General features: G+C 42.0%; 1 protein-coding gene across 3 annotated transcripts in view; it reads left to right on the forward strand.

The window, feature by feature from the left end:
• tbkbp1 (TBK1 binding protein 1) overlaps positions 1-17607 on the forward strand; it is a 182686-nt gene extending 165079 nt beyond the window's left edge. For all 3 annotated transcript variants that reach the window (XM_063037938.1, XM_063037937.1, XM_063037939.1), the window contains exons 8-10: positions 3196-3314; positions 12015-12436; positions 16278-17607. In XM_063037938.1, the coding sequence (XP_062894008.1) occupies positions 3196-3314; positions 12015-12436; positions 16278-16406 (670 nt within the window). In that variant the 3' untranslated portion in view covers positions 16407-17607. The remainder of the gene's footprint in view (positions 1-3195; positions 3315-12014; positions 12437-16277) is intronic.
• Positions 17608-18009: the final 402 nt, after the last annotated feature.

The raw sequence follows: 18009 nt of genomic DNA on the forward strand, positions 1-18009 counted from the left end.
GGCTCCTGTACAACCTGCCCAGTAGCAGCACCAAGAAGAAAGCATGGCCTAGATACCTTGGCACCATTTAAAGAATGACTCACAGGGCCCTGGGAAGATTCATCTCAGGAGCAATTACAGTGGAGCATGGTTATTTCTCATTTATATCATTGTGATTTGTGGGACCTTGCTATGTGTGAAATGGACAAAGCGTTCCCCTACCTTACCATGCAGCTCAGAATTGTTTAATTGACTGAAATGTGCTTCGAGCTGTTATCAAAGACTAAAGAAATACAAATACTTTCTTTCAAGGCATTTGGCAAACGTTTTAGATTTGTTTGCCAAAATACGCAACACAATGATCTAGCTGGCATCAAAGCATTTCATTACAGGATAGAAATTACCAACTCTGTCACTCTCAATATGAACATTTAACGTCTCTCACACCAAAAGCCCGTCTGTGCGATTTTGACACAGGCTCTTGCATTTTAAGCCTGTGTCTGAATAGTGAGCAACAGCTAAATCTTGTCTAAACACACTGGCAGATGCAATATTGATCATTGCATCAAACAAATTTAAGTTGTAAGTTAAAATTAATTAGTTAAATCAATACTTACCAAGATCAAGTTTGTTGTCATTCAATCGTACACATGTATAAAACTAAGCAAAGCGAAGTTCCTCTGGGCAAAGGTGCGGAACGCAGTACGTATTTCACATGCAGCACATAAAGTAATATTAACAGATTTTAAAAATTGTGCAAATGTACAAAGGAGGCATGGTAGTGTGGTGGTTAGCTCAACGCTTTACAGTACCAGTGACCTGGGTTCAATTCCCACTGCTGCCTGTAAGGAGTTTGTACGTCCTTCCCGTGACTGCGTGGGTTTCCTCCCACAGTCTGAAGAAGTACCGGTTGGTAGGTTAATCGGTCGTTGTAAATTGCCTTCTGATTAGGCTGGGGTTAAATCGGTGGTTGCTGGGCACTGCAGCTCGAAGGGCCAGAAGGGCCTGTTCTGTGCTGTGCCTCAACAAATAAATAATTAAATAAAGTTGACGTAAAGTGCATATATGATATATAGTTAAACATACAACAGTGCAATGCTACTGGTTTTATTACATAAGTAATATGTACTGGGTGGGAGCAAGGTGTTCGGCAGTCTCACAGCCTGGGGGAAGAAGTTGTTCTTATACAGTGGTACCTTCTGCTTGATGGTAGAAGGTTAAAGAGATTGTGAGACGGATGCTCTTGTAATTGCTTCTCTGAGGAAGGCAGCAAGCCATTTATTTGAACTGGCATGCCATTAAATTAATGGGATAAGACCAGAGATGTGTTGAGCATTTTCATCCCAGCACTTTTGCCCCTCTTTCAACAGAGGAGCACAAACGTTTGAAGATATAGTCCCCGTGAGCCTCTTTAATAACTGGATTTGACAAATTATTCACTCTAAGCGTGTTCAAAGCTGAATAAATGGTAGAGTTTTATTGTAATAACCATTCATGATTATTGGAAGTGGTAGAGATAGAGATCAGAAAAAACGGAAAACAGTTGAAATAAAAATAATCTGTGGGTGTGTTGTGAGTGGTTTATTGAGGCCTGTTTAAACTAAAGTAAGAAAAGCATCCAGCTTTCTTATAAATCTCACCACAAGAGCTTATCTTTTATCATTTGAAATCTCTCTCTCCAATTTCATTTCCTTGAGGTACTGACTAGCGATGGGGTTTGTTTCCATACGCCCCCTCTGGCAAACTCACCACACCCACCATCCCCCAGTGTTACTTCAGTTTCAGAGGCAAAGGATGATGCATTACACTATTGCCTGGAAATTCCTAACAGGTTTCCTCAGACCTGCCAGCCAACTTATCCAAGAAGGATACTTCACTTGAGCTCCATCTGATACTCAACCCAAATATGCACACGGTGGTAGAATCTCAGGAATTCACTGCCACAGTTGCTTGGGGAGGCTGGAGCATTAAAGAGTTTAAGGTGGAGGTAGATAAAGTTTTGGAAGATCAAGGAGTTGATTGCTATGAGATATGACGCAGAGGAGTGAAAGCCTGCAAGAAAATTAATCTCAGGGTCGTGTATGGTGACATATGCAGTGTATACTTTGATAATAAATTGACTTTGAACTTCGAGTTGCGCCTGGTATTGATCAGCCAGATAGCCTACTTCTGCTCCTTTTTCTCTGTGTTCTTGAGCTCCTACCAGAGTCCCATTGACGGAAGTCAGGAGAGAAGCCTGGATTAAATCCTCCTCCCACTCAGGCCCCGCATCGACTGAGCTTATCTTGTTCAGCGGAGACTGCGTACTAGAGTTGAGGCCAGCTGGAGTCATTCAGTAGCTTTACCCACTAAGTGACAACACACTTGTCCTTGAGGTAGTTGGTTCAAATTCCCCTCCAGATCTATGAAGGCAAAGGTTAGATGGATCCAGCCAGTACGATATACCAAGAGAGTGTTGCACCATTTTTAAACCAGGGACACTTTTGCCCATCACATGGATATTAAAGATAGAATAGGAACTTTGAAGGTTAGGAAGTTTCGTGGATAATATCCGACTTATAAATAATTTCCTTCCGCATTCCCTCCAAGGATTCAACTTCAAAAGAACTTCATTGGCTGGAAACTGTTTCAGCACGTCCAAAGAATAATGAAAATTGTTTCCTAATTAAGAAAACATTGAGGCTTTCTCTTTAAAGTGTTGCTATTTTTTATGAAGTGTGGTTAACAGATATGATGGCTTTTTTGTTGGTCATGGAAGCCATGTAGCTTAAAAATGATTTTTCTCAAAATGACACTATCTGCAAAAACAAAAGTGATAATATTTGAGATAACTTTCTGCGTCAGGCTTTATTTCTTGCTTGAAGGGGGAAGTTCTTTTACATGTTTCTCCTAGGGACTTTCCACAAACAAGGCTCCAGTAACATAACCAGCCAGTGGTTGGCAGTGTTACCAGTCCTTTTGTTGACCTTCGTATAACAGTCTAGCCTGATCACCATTTAAACTATGTCCTGCTGGCTCATCCTTGAATGGGTTAAATAGTAGCCATTCAGAGCACCTGATTGCATTTCTTCCCCATGCTTTGTGGGGCCTTAACTCTATTCCTGTGGTGTAGTTTCTCATCTGTGTGGACTTGGGCGATAGGAGTCTTTAGCCTTGGGTTGCTATGACGAGGCCCAGCCCTGCGCTCACTGACCCTTCTTCACTTTCTCCTTTCAGGGAAAGGCTGCTGATGGCCTACAGTGAGCTAGCCCAGGAGTTCTGCCACCTGCGCCGTCTGACCGAGGCCCAGACCGAGATCCTAACAAGGCTCTCTGAGGAACAAGCAACGAATAACGGTAAATAGCAAATGTGCACAAATGGGGGTTTGGGGTCTGGAAGGGATGTGGGGACGGTGCAGAAAGCAGCTTGCTCATAGAAGCTGTTCAATTGATTATGACTGACCTTGTATCTCAAATTCATATTCTCACATTCTCCTCACGTCACTCTGCCTTTGGTATCTAAAAATCTATCGATCATTCTCCTTAAATATATTCAGTGACTTGGCCACCACAGCCTTCTATAATAGAGAATTAGATCTACTATTCCTGTTGAATTTGCTAAACTGGAATCCAATCACTGATTATTTTTGTCCCGTGTATTTTTTATGTCATTGCCTCCTGCACTTTGCTAATGGCCGCCTTCCACCCAACCTCCTCTTACCCCACCCAACATCCCACCTCGTCTGGTCCCATAGGTGTAAGTGTCTTGGCTAACATTCCTGAGTGTTATATTGAACCCACAGAACTGCCGCTTTCTGGATGATTTTTAGCTTTCGTACCACTCTCTGTAAACACTAGAGATTGTTCTGTGTGAAAATTCCAGGTGATCAGCAGTTTCTGAGATACTCAAACCATCCCTGGTCAGGCACCAACAATCATTCCAGGGTCAGAGTTATTTAGATCACATAACTTCTCCATTCTGTTGTTTGGTCTGAACAACAATTGAACCTCTTGACCATGCCCGCCTACCTGCTTTTATGCATTGAGTTACTGCCACACGATTGATGTGGGTTGGGGCGCTTCGGCGAAGAATGGTTATGTGGCCTGCAGTCGGCTAGCAGTGCAGCGCTAAACTGAGCGAAACGGAATACTACCGGGCTCCCGGTTTGATCTTTGTTGTTCACTCGCCCTTTGCCATTTGTGTGGTTTGTTCTTTTATTGTGCATTGGGTTTTTGATGTTTTCTGGAACGGGTTCCATGATGTTTCTTTGTTTTATAGCTGCTTGCAGGAGGATGCATATCAGAGTTGTATTCTGTATACATACTTTGGTAATAAATATACTTTGAATTTTTGATTTGGCATTTGCGTTAATGAGCAGCTGTACATAATAAAGTGACCACTGAGTGTATGTTCTATGTATATGGATTATGATGTATTTGTTTTTTCTCTTTCTTTTCCACTTCTCTCATTGCCCATCTGCCTGAGCATCTTCAAATTTTGAATTTCCTCACCCAGGATTTTTCCTTTAGTTGTTAAAGAGTGAAAATGTAACAACCATGAATATTGGGTTATACCAGCATTCAATGAAAGAACAAAAGCAAAGCAGCCAAAAGAGATTGCAAGTGCTAGAATCTGGAACAATAAATAGTCTGCTGCAGGAATTCAGGTCCTGATGCAGGTTCTGATCTGAAAAATTGACAATTCTTTCCCCCTACAGTTGCTGACCAAGTTATCTCTAATGTAATGGAAGTATCCCATTTCTGAATGGACAATATGTGAAGTTTTTCTTTTTAGAATTAAATTTAATCTATCTATAAATCAAAAGCAATAACAAAAAATGTTGTTGGTTTTATATCCTGCCTGGTGACCCTTCAGTGAATCATTTCTTGAACTAAAACAAAAGCCTGCAAATCAAAGGAGAAAAAACACAGACGTTGGAAATCTAAAATAAAAACACAAAATGCCGGATATCATGTGAAACACTAATCACTGAAGTTTAGCAACTTTGACTCAAGGACTCTATATGTTTTCAGTATTATTTATTATTATTATTTGTGTTTTTATATAATTGCACAGTTTTTCTTCTTAAGCACATTGGTATTAGTTCTCCGTTGTGTGTCGTTTTTTTCATTGATTCTACAGTGTTTCTTTCTACCCTGAATGTCTGCAAGAAAATGAATCTCGAGGTAGTATATGGTGACATTTATATACTTTGATAATAAATTTACTTTGAACTTTGACCACTTTGATCAGTTTGCACTAAAAGGGACTTTAAAAAAAATTTTCTAATTGTATTCTTTCTTGTAAAATTGATGTATAATTTGTTACGTTTGTGAACGCTGCTTATCTAATGCCATGTGCCTGTGATGCTGCTCCCTGTAAGTTTTTTATTGCACCTGTGCATAAATGTACTTGTGCATATAAACTCAATCCTATGAGATCCTTACAAGAGGAGCAAACAACAAGTAACGGTAAATAGCACATGTGCATAAATGGGGGGTTAGAGATTGATGGGGGTTGAGGAAGGTAATAAACTCAATTTGACTTTGGCTTTGAATACTCAGCAGGCCAGGCCACATCTGTGGAATAAGGACCAATAGATGAAGTCCTGATGTAGGATCTTGGCCCGAAATGTCATCTGTTTATTGCTCTCCATAAATCCTGCTGAGATCCTCCAGCATCTTGTGTGTGTTGCTCTTGTTAAGGATAGGTGCTGCTGCTCTTTCTATCGACTTTCTGAGTATTTCCAGTTGTTGTTATATTAGACAGAAGGTTTGGTTAGGATGTCCTTATCCAAATACTATTTGTCAATTTAAGAAGCTCTTTGTTCCCTTCTGATAAGTGCCTTTGTTGTCTAGAATTGAAATTTTCCATCAGCCATTTCTCAGCTGATGAAAATTTTTCTGCCCACTTTAACTGGCTACCCTGCCATTGATGGTTCACATTCCCCATTCTGTTTCTTTCTCATGTTCCTCAATGAATATGTGAGGCTTAAGCTGAGGTTCAATGACTGATGACTGGCCTCTAACTTACAAGGTGGCAGGTTCAAAGCCAAAGTCAAAGTTAAGTTTATTATCAAAGTACATATGTATATGTTACCACAACTACCTTAAGATTCATTTTCTTGCAGACATTTGCAAGAAAATAAAGAAATGCAGTAAAATTTATTTTTAAAAAACTATACATAAACAAAGACTCACAAACAGCCAATGTGCCAAAGAAGACAAGTTGTGCAAATAAAGAAGTGAATAAGACCATAAGACAAATGTGCATTTGGCACATCTAAGTCTGCTCATCATGGCGGATTTATTATTCTTCTCAACCCCACCCTCCTTCATTCTCCCAATTAAAAATATCTGATTCTTTCTCATCTCTATTCTAAATGGATGGTCCAATATTCTGAGCCTGTGCCCCCTGGTCCTAGACTCCTCCACATCCGCTCTATCTTGGCCTTTCAATATTCAATAGGTTTCAATGAGATCCGCCCCTCCCCCGCCCCCGCACACCTCTTTCTTCTAAATTCCAGCAAGTGCAGGCCCAAAGCCATCAAACATTCCTCATATGTTAACTCTTTCATCCCCGGAACTTCCTCTGAACCCTCTCAATACCAGCACACCTTTTCTTTTGGGGCTTTTGGGGATAAAAAGCCCCAAACTGCTCACAATACTCCTGGCACTGAGTCTGGTACTGTGGCTCAGAAGAGAAGAGAGGTGAAGAGGACTGCAGTGGTGATAGGAGATTCTGTGGATGCGATAGAGACAACCGAATGGTATGTTGCCTCCCAGGTGCCAGGATCCGGGATGTCTTGGAGCAGATCCACGGCATTCTAAAGGGGAAAGGGGGGCAACCGGAAGACTTGGTACATGTTGGCACCAATGACATAGGTAGACAAGGTGAGGAGGTCCTGAAGAGAGATTTTAGGGGACTAGGTAGAAAGCTGAGAAACAGGATCTCCTGAGTAGTAATCTTTCGATTGCTGCCTGTGCCACACGCCACCGAAGGTAAGAATAGGGTAATTTGGCAGGTGACTGTGTGGCTGAGGAACTGGTGCAGAGGGCAGGGGTTCAGATTTCTGGTTCATTGGGATCTCTTCTGGGGAGGGTATGACTTGTCGAAAAGGGAAGGGTTAAAGCTGAACCTGAGGGGGACTTATATCCTTGCAGGCAGGTTTGCTAGAACTGTTTGGAAGGATTTAAACTAGTTTGGCAGGGGGATGGGAACCAGAGTGATAGGGGTGAAGATGGGGCAGTTGGTTTATAAACAGAGTCAGTGTGCAGTGGGACTGCTAGCAAGGACAGGCTAATGATAGGGCAATGTTGCAGTCAGTGGGATGAGTTGCAATGTAAAAGGGGGATCAAGTTGAAAAGGGTGATAAATACAGAACTGAAGGTGTTATATTTGAATGCACGCAGTATACAGAATAAGTAGATGAATTTGTAGGACAGTTGGAGATTAGCAGGTATGATGTTGTGGGCATCACTGAAACGTGGCTGAAAGAAGACGATAGTTGGGAACTTAACATCCAAGGATGCACATTGTATCGAAAGGACAGGAAGTAGTCAGAGGGGGTGGGGTGGCTGTGTTGGTAAAAAATGAAATCAAATCCTGAGAAAGAGGTGACATAGGATTGGAAGATGTAGACTCGTTGTGGGTAGAGTTAAGGAACTACAAGGGTAAAAAGACTCTGATGGGAGTTATATATAGTAGCAAAGATGTGGGCTACAAGTTACGATGGGAGGTAAAAAATGCATGTCAAAAAGTCAATGTTACAATAGTCATGGGGGACTTCAATATGCAGGTAGATTGGGAAAATCAGGATCCCAAGAAGGGAATTTCTAGAATGTCCACAAGATGGCTTTTTAGAGCAGATCGTGACTGAGCCCACTAGGGGATCAACTATTCTGGATTGGGTGTTGTGCAATAAACCAGATATGATTAGGGAGCTTAGGTAACAGTGATAATAATATGATAGAATTCATCTTGCAATTTGAGAGGGAGAAGATAAAGTTAAATGTATCAGTATTACAGTGGAGTAAAGGGAATTCCAGAGGCACGAGAGAGGAGTGGGCCCAAGTTGATTGGAAGGGGACACCAATGGGGATGACGACAGAACAGCAATGGCTGAAATTTCTGGGAACAATTCGAAAGGTGTAGGGTAGATACATCCCGAAGAAAAAGAAGTATTCTAAAGGCAGGATAGGGTGCCACAACTGTGACTGATAAGGGAACATAAGAACATAAGAAGTAGGAGCAGGAGTAGCCCATCTGGCCTGCTGAGCCTGCTCCGTCATTCAATAAGATCATGGCTGATCTGGCCAGGGACTCATTGCCACCTACCCGACTTTTCCCCGTGTAACCCTCAGGTTTGGCCAGCATGTGTTCATCTAGGGGAAGACAGCCTCTGGCCCAGCCAAACTGAGAAATCTTGTTTGTGTGGATGCTGCGTGATGTGTTGCCCGGTTACAAATCCGAACCGCAAAATATCAGACAGTACACTGTATGCAATTAAACGATTGAACTTTATAAATCTTAATCTGGCTATAGGGTTAGTGAAGAAAATAAAAATAAAAAGGGCCCAATTTAATGAAACAGTCTAATGTGCACGCTGGAGTTCACAGATTTGTCCATTCGTTCCCCATCGACCTCCTCCGAGCGTCACTGACCGTCAGACCCTCGGTCCGAGTCCACTCCGTCCAGCAGTCTACCAATTCTTTCCATCCGCGTCTTCGCTCTTCATCTCTCGCTGACCAAAACACCGCAGAATCCCTGCTGCCAGCACCACAAGAGAGAACAACAACCTCTCATTGGATAGTGCACATTCCAAAGCCCCTATTATCTCTAGTCATAACCCAAACATTGCTGCTACAGAGAAACAATTACCTTAGCAGTGAAACATCATGGAGAGGCCATTACATTAGCAGTGAAACCTTGCAGCGCGTTACACCCATAACCCTTAATTCCCCTACTATGCAAAAACGTATCCAACCTTGTCTTAAATATATTTACTGAGGTAGCCTCCACTGCTTCATTGGGCAGAGAATTCCACAGACCCACCACTCTCTGGGAAAAGCAGTTCCTTCTTACCTTCATCCTAAATCTACTCCCCCGAATCTTGAGGCTATGTCCCCTAGTTCTGGTCTCACCTACAGGTGGAAAAAACTTTCCTGCTTCTATCTTATCTATCCCTTTCATAACTTTATATGTTTCTATCAGATCTCCCTTCATTCTTCTGAATTCCAGTGAGTACTGTCCCAGGTGACTCAATCCCTCCTCATAGTCTAACCCCCTCATCTCTGGAATCAACCTGGCGAACCTCCTCTGCACCACCTCCAAAGCCAGTATATCCTCCCTCAAGTAAGGAGACCAAAACTACATGCAGTACTCCAGGTGCAGCCTCACCAGTACACTGTACAGTCGCAGCATAACCTCCCTGCTCTTCAATTCAATCCCTCTAGCAATGAAGGCCAGCATTCCATTTGCCTTCTTGATAGTCTGCTGCACCTGCAAACCAACCTTTTGTGATTCATGCACAAGCACTCCCAAGTCCTTCTGTACAACAGCATGCTGCAGTCTTTTACCAAAGCCAATATAAAAGCCAAAAAGAGGTAATATAATACAGCAAAAATTAGTGGGAAGTTAGAGGATTGGGAAGCTCTTAAAAACCAACAGAAAGCAACTAAAAATGTCGTAAAGAGGGAAAAGAGGGAATATGAAGGTAAGTTAGCCGGTAATATTAACTAGGATACCTAAAGTTTCTTCAGATATATAAAGAGTAAAAGAGAGGTGAGGGTAGATATCAGACCACTGCAAAACAATGCTGGAGAGGTAGTAATGGGGGATAAGGAAATGGCAGATGAACTGAATAAGTATTTTGCGTCAGTCTTCACTATGAAAGACACTAGCAGTACATCGGAAGTTCAAGAGTGTTCAGAGGCAGAAGTGAGTGAAATTGCCACTACTAGGGAGAAGGTGCTTGGGAAGCTGAAAGGTCTGAAGGTAGATAAGTCACCTGGACCAGATGGTCTACACCCAGGTTCTGAAAGAGGTAGCTGAAGAGCTTGTGGAGGCATTAGTAATGATCTTTCAAAAATCACTAGAGTCTGGAACGGTTCTGGAGAACTGGAAAATTGCAAATGTCACTCCATTCTTCAAGAAGGGAGAGAGGCAGAAGAAAAGAAATTATAGGCCAGGTAGTTGGTTCTCAGTGGTTGGGAAGATGTTAGAGTCGATTCTTAAGGATGTGGTTTAAGGTTACTTGGAGGTACATGATAAAATAAGTCTAAGTCAGCAGGCCTATTTTGGTTAGTCAGGGCATCAAAAGTTACAGGAAGAAGGCAGGAGAATGGGGTTGAGAGGTATAATAAATCAGCCATGATGGAATGGCGGAGCAGACCCGATAGGCTGAATGGCCTAATTTTGCTCCTATGTTTTATTGTTGAATGGACTGTGCAGAAGTTTGGGGCAGAGGGGAAGAAGCTGTCTTCAAAGCATTGAGACTGTGATCGCAGGCTCCTGTACCTCCTCCCTGATGGTAGTAATGAGAAGAGACCACGTCTCGGACAGTGAGGGTCCCTAATGATGGATGCCACGTTCTTGAGGCACTGCCTTTTGAAGACGTCCTCGATGGTGGGGGGGATAGTACCTGTGATGGAGCTGGCTGGGTCCACAAGCTTCTGCTCCTTTTTCTGTGCATTGGAGCTTCCACACCAGGTGGTGATGCAACCAATCAGAATGCTCTCCATGGTACATCTGTAGCATGGGGATGTGGAAGGGCCTCTGAGCCTAAAACTTAAACGCCGTCGGTTTCTTCCAAAATGCTGACAAATTCTGTTTACGTTGTAAATACATTTATTCAAATTTTATTCCATATCTGTACTTTAACTTTATTTTTATGTAATTCTTCGTTCTTTATAATTGTTGAATGTTGTTGTTTTTTGCTGCATGTCACACCAACACACCACAGCAAATTTCCAATACATATGAATTTCTATGGTGAATAAAGTTGATCCTTCATCCTTTCCTCTGATGTTTTTTATTCTTAATGATCCTTTACTGAATATGTGGTGTTTTTCTGGGGAGCTTTCTTGAAGTCATGCAAGCACAAAGTACAAATGCACATTCTTCCCTGTTTCTTTCTTTCAACAATATTTTTATTAATTTTATATATAAGAACACAGAGTACAAGAAAAAATGTATCAATACATTATACTAAATCGCATATAAAGACTCCTTACCCTATATTCATACAGATTAATTAATCCGTAGCATTGAAATATAGTCATTTTATATATTTAAAAAAATCTAACCCACTACCAAGACCGAAGCTGATTAGTAAAGAAAAAGAGGAAAAAAAAATTAGTCATCATCCGTGCTTTAACAGCAAATCAAAGGTTTTGAGAATAATTCAAAAAAGGTCCCCACAATGTTTGAAAATCTTGGCTAGATTCAGAGATTGAACATCGAATCTTCTCTAAATTTAAACATGATATCACATCATGTAACCATTGGGCGTGAATAGGAGGGGCCGCATCTTTCCATTTAAGCAAGAGCGGTCGGCCGTAAGAGAAATAAAAGCCAAAATGTTCGAGTCAGATGACTCCAAAATAATATCTCTCGATTAATGTAATATAACCAAAATGTAAGATTTCTTATATTGACTGCCCAATAATAAAATCTAAAGTTTGGTAAGGCTAATCCTCCATCCTTTTTATCTTTCTGAGGATGAATTAAATCTAGAACGCTTATTCTTCCATATATAAGAAGATATAATAGAGTCAAGAGAATCAAAGAAAGAATTAGGAATAAAAACAGGCAATGCCTGAAAAAGATATATGAATTTAGGAAATATATTCATTTTAATAGAGTTAATTCGGCCAATCAGCGATAACGAAAGAGGCGACCAATTTGATAGTATCCTTTTTACGTGATTCAATAGGGTAAGAAAATTTTCTTTAAATAGATTCTTATAGTTTTTAGTGATTGTTACGCCTAAGTAGGTAAAATTCCCTGTTTCTGAATGGTTTTAACACCTTCAGTCTGTTGTTTTGTTCTCCCAGTCCTTCTCCAGTCCTCAGTTTACATGAAGCCAGATGCCTTCTCCAGCTACCCCAGGAGCACAAGGCATCCTCTCCAAGCCAGCTTCCAAAGCCGCCGCAGTTACTCTGAAGTCAGCGACGCCAAGGTGTACCACCACACAATGCCATCTCGACTGGAGGATGAACAGACCTTGTCCAGGCACAGGCAGTACCTCCCCAGCGACTACCTGAAGGTGCCCGACAACGCAGATGATGGCCCATATGACGGACAGCTGGAGTCCGATAATGAGGATTGGATGACCCATAGTCCTCCCGGCACGTTGGACAAGGGAGTGAGGAGCACTTCCTCCTGCACAGCGCTTCCCATCCCGGACAACCCCACGGGCAGGAATTCTACTGAGTATTCCAGATCTGAGCATGCTCAGTCCTGGCCATCCATCAATGTAAGTCCACACTTTGATTATCCATGTCAGCCTCGAGGTAACATTGTACAATCTTCACTGGGTATTAGTTGTGGATGTAACATAGTGATGTGGTCACTCACTTCTCCAGTCTTCATTCTTTTTCAGTCTGGCTTAAATTCAGAGAAGTAGCTGTAAATTGTAGGAACAAACACAAAATGAGGGAGGAACTCAGCAGGTCAGGCAGAATCTATGGAGAGGAATAAAGATTTCATGTTTCAGGCTGAAACCCTTCATCAGGACAGAAAGGAAGGAGGAAACATCCAGAATAAAAAAGGTGGGGGCAGGGGAAGGAGCACCAGCTAGCAGGTGATAGGTGAAACCATGTGAGGGGGAAGGTAGGTGGAGGAGGGGAGGTAAAGTGAGAAGCTGGAGGGGGGTGATAGGTGGAAGAGGCAAAGGACTAAAGAAGAAGGAATCTGACAGGAGAGGAGAGTGGACCATGGGAGAAAGGGAAGGAGAGGCACTAAAGGGAGGTGAAGGGCAGGTGAAGAGAACAGAAGAGGTGGGGGGGGAGAGGGTATAAGGGAAATTGTACATATTTCTTTAGTTGAGTCAAGCAAAAAAAAAGTGAAGTGAGCATCTGATGGAAGTTTTCAAAGTTGTGAAAGGTGTGGACAGGATGAGTACTGAAAGGTTGAACCCACTCATTAATGTATTGGTAATAAACTGAAGATTGAAGAATATCACTGGTCAAATGAACTGTGAGATCAAAGTGGAAGGAATGAAGATTCAACAGAGTCTCGCTATTTTCTTGACACCATTCAGCCAATGTTTACATGTTACAACTGATTGAGGAATTTTGGGATGCAAATTACATTCATGCAAATAGTGTTTTAAATCCAGTGCATGGAAGTGTTGTAACTTCATCAACACATTTCCCCACTTAATATTAATTTGCATAGCACCACAGAAACTATAAAATCTAAGTAATTCTTTTGAATCCACAGAGTTTTAAAAAGTGGAGTGTAAATTGGAAAGACTATTGGGAATAGGGAGGAGGATAGGAGGGATGGGACTTTTCCTGAAGAAAATCCAGCACCTCTATGGTGGGCTGAATAAATGTGAGTTTATTCCAACAGCCTCTGTAAACCAACATCTGTTAGTAAAACTAACCTGGAAAATGGTCAGACAGCTTCAATGAGGGGGAGTTGTTCTGACCTCAAGGTTTAAGCAGAGTAGAAGTTGAGTGGATAATCAGATTTGTACTAGGAGCTTGGGGAGGTGGTTAGGTGTGTGCAGGAGGAACTGAGTTGGTGAGAAGGAGGTGGAAAAGAGACAGAGGGTTAGAGAATTTAGTGTTCATGCCACTGAATTGTAGACTACCCAGGTGGAATATGAGGTGCATTTCTTCATATCTGGTTAGCATCACTCTGGAGAACAAGGACATATAGGTTGGTGTGGGGTCATTGCATCCACCATTGCTGTCTCTCATAGGGTTACCATTATAAGGAACGTCTGGCAGCTCTTGGGCTGTATTCCCTGGAGTTCAGGAGAATGAGGGGGGATCTCATAGAAACATTCTGAATGTTAAAAAGGCTGAACAGATTAGATATGGCAAAGTTATTTCCCATGGTAGGGGAGCCTAGGACAAGAGGACATGACTTTAGGGTTGAAGGACGTCCACTGAGAGCAGAGATGCAGAGAAATTACTGTAGTCAGAGGGTGGTAAATCTGTGGAATTTTTTGCCTTGAGCGGCTGTGGAGGCCAAGTCACTGGGTGTATTTAAGGCAGAGATAAATAGGTTCTTGATTAGCCAGGGCATCAAAAGGCATGGGGTGAAGGCAGGGGAGTGGGGATAACTGGAAGAGTTGGATCTGCCCATGATTGAATGGCAGAGCAGTCTCGATGGGCTGAATAGCCTAATTCTGCTCCTATGTCTTATGGTCTTATTTTAGCTCCCTCTCCATTGCTACACAGATCATTCTCACCCTGTTTCTTTCCCCTTCTCCAGCCACTCCATCTGCCCATCATCACCCATATACTCCTGTTGCATCCCCATCTCCCACTGTTCCCATCTACCCATCCCAATCTTTGGTTCCATGCTCCACCTTCCTTTCCTATTCTATTCCATCATCTGCAGCCCTTTGTCACCTCCCTGCTTCTGTCACTATCTCGCTTTTCTTTTCCGCACCTGACTCCAACCACCAATCACCCCTCCTCAACTGGATCCACCTATGCTCACCAGCTCCTGCTTCCTCTCTTCCCCTCCCCCACCCACCTCCTTATACGGGCCATCAGCCTCTTACTCTATCAGTCCAGCTGAAGAGTCTCAGCCCAAAATGTTGACTGACCATTTCCATCTACAAATGCCATTTCACCTGCTGAGTTCTTCCAGCAGTTTGTTTTTTTGCTCCGCTCTCTGGGCGAAAATGGATAACACAACGAGGCATAAAATTAAGGTGATTGGAGGAAAGTACAAGGGGGATGTCACAGGTGGGTTTTTACACAGAAAGTGGTAGTGCTGTGGTTCCTTAAGGTTGTTATAGCCGGGGTTGGTAATGGGGATAAGCTCCCACTGCCTATTAAATGCTCCCAATGGTGTGCACCTCAAATAGCCTCTGACAGCCAAGTCCAGCTCCTGGCCTTCTCATGTAGCTTAGCAACTGACCCTAGTGGAACCATTTCTACTGACAGAACAAGGGGTAAAGGTGGGTTACTGGTGCCTTAAAACCAGTTGCTTTGGACAGATGGGGCTCATCAGCTCTACTAGGAGAAGGAAAACTCTGATCTCAAACCTCCACTACCTTGCGGCTATACCCATTCATGGGGAAGGCTTCGGGAGTAAACCCCGAGGGAAAAATCCGGAGCTGAGTCCCTAAGGCAGTCCTACATTGAGTTCAGTGCTGACTGGCAACTCCTGCGACACTGCTGGTACTAAACTGTATGGGTCTCTGCCTTTCCTTTGGATACATTCATCAGCTGCATGGAGAATGGCAGCCTGCTGCACAGGCAACAGCTTGCTCTCCATATCGGACTGCCCTTACTGGCGTATCATAGACAGCTATGTTGACCCCGACCAACAGAGGGCCTCAAAAACGTCGGGGTGTGGAACACGCTGCCAGGGTAGAGGCAGACTCATTAGGAACATTTAAAAGACTCCTAGATAGGCACATGGATGAAAGAAAAATGGAGAGCTATGTGGGAGGAAAGGGTTAGATTGACCTTAGAGTAGGTTAGACAGTCAGAATCAGGTTTAATATCACTGACACATTGTATATCATGAAATGTGTTGTGTTGCAGTAGCAATACAGTGCAATACATAAAAATTACTATAAGTTACAATAAAAACATATAAAACTTCTAATTTAAATAAGTAATGCAAAAAGAGATAAAAAGTAATGAGGTAGTGTTCGTGGGTTGGTTCATTGTCTGATCAGCAATTTGAAAGTGGAGGGGAAGAAGCTGTTCCTAAAATGTTGAGTGTATGCCTTCAGACTCCTTTACTTCTTCCCTGATGGTAGCAATGAGAAGAAGGTATGTCCTAGGTGATGGGGGCCATTAAGGCCGCCATTTTGAGGTATTGCCTTTTGAAGAAGCCCTCGATGTTGGGAAGGCTAGTGCCCACAATGGAGCTGTCTGTGTTTGCAACCCTCCACAGCTTTTTCCTCTTCTGTGCAGTGGCAACTCCATACCAGGCAGTGATGCAACCAGCTGGCACAACACTATGGGCTGAAGAGCCTGTATTGTTCTATGATAATATATATTGTTGCGTGCTTCACATAAATGAAATTTCCATCCTTATTTGTGATATGATGGCTAGAAACCTATATAAAGTATAACAACTGAACCACTGAAGTCTTGTTGCTTTTCTCTGCCCAGCTCTGGATGGAAACAGGAGACTCAGACATGAGGAACTGTCCACTGTGTCAATTGGCCTTCCCCATCAATTACCCGGACGACGCTCTCATAAAACACATTGATACCCATCTGGAAAACAGCAAGATCTGACCAATAGGCTCTGTGCTGAATCACGGAAGGACTGAAGCAAGCTAAGAAGTGAAACAAATGCTCTTGAAAGCTGGTCAAGATAATGAAGAGTGATCACATTTTCTACTTGCTGATTTCTTTTGTTACAGTTGGGGTTGGGTGCAGTGTTGGATGAGACAATAGAGCAAGAGACAGAGGAACGAGGATTAATGTTGAATAGATGTACTATTGAGTGAAGACCATTCCCAATTCGAGGGAGGAAGCTTGAAATCTTTTGATTAGCAAGTGTTAAGCAGGCCAATTGATATGTCTTCCAGTACAATCAGTTTACTTCCAAAAGCTAAATACTTGAACATTGATCATTCGGAACGTACTTGTGTGGAAAGTGATAACTAAAGATTACACATTGGGGAGAGTAGGGAATGGACCTTAAATTGTCAACCCATTCTTCAACAGAACAAACTGAGTTAGCATAACACACCACAGGATCAGCCTTCCTGTGGAGAAAATCACACCGTATGGTTATCTTCCAGTTACCAAAGTATAACTAGAAAATAACTATCAGTGAGTCAGGAGATACAGAAGCTGATCCATAGCATGGTATTCAGAAGGTGCAGGATGTGTGTGGGCTTTCTACTAATGTACATTTATAGCCCATTGATCATCAAAATGCAAATTATATTTATGATATTACACATCTTAATGTAGCACAGTAGAAAAATAAAACTAATTTCACATTAATATTGGCATTTACATGATATAAAGTCATATAATGTCATCGCACGCATGCCTTTCATTCACATCTCTTCGTACTTAAACATTTATGCTGGCCAGTGTACCTTCAGTGTTGTGAGTTACCTCAACCCTACTCAATGTAGTGGAAATTTTAAATATCCCGGGTTTACACTAACACATGGCCGCATATTTACACACACACACACACGCATGCGTGTGCACATGTGCATATTTACACACATACACACACACACACGCGCATGCATACACACACACACACACACACACACACACACACACACACACAGTGAAACGTTCTATCAAGTCATCACTTGCAGCAGACTGAATCTCCATTGTTCCAAAGATCCTAGTGAGTGACAGCAGGGAGTGATATTCTAATACTGGGATTTGTACTGGGCACGATCTCAACGAGATCATGAAATTTTATATTCTCTGTGTATGTGTGTATATAAAATAAAAATCTTACATCTGCTATTTTTTTCCATCACAGTTTTTTTTTAATGCACACATTTAGAATAGGAAATATTTTTACGAAGCTGTCATCCCATGCTGGTCCAAACCTCTATTTCAATCTCTATTTCAACCACCATGGTAATGTGATGCATTTATAGCTTAACAACTTTAACACAGGAAATTATATTAAAAATGTGGTCTAAGGAATATATATTAGAAAGTAACATGTGAATTAACTTTTATCTGTGTATCTAGGTATAGACGTTAGGTAAATATATACAGTACAGTATATATATAAAATCAGGACTAAGTTAGAATCTACCTTTCATTTCCATTTGGCTAGAAGAGTTTCACCAATTGTTAAACGGATCAAGAAAGCTAAGAAAATACACTCAGTGGCCACTTTATTAGGTAC

The sequence above is a fragment of the Mobula hypostoma genome, chromosome X1, assembly GCF_963921235.1.
Source record: "Mobula hypostoma chromosome X1, sMobHyp1.1, whole genome shotgun sequence".
Classification (NCBI taxonomy): domain Eukaryota; kingdom Metazoa; phylum Chordata; class Chondrichthyes; order Myliobatiformes; family Myliobatidae; genus Mobula; species Mobula hypostoma.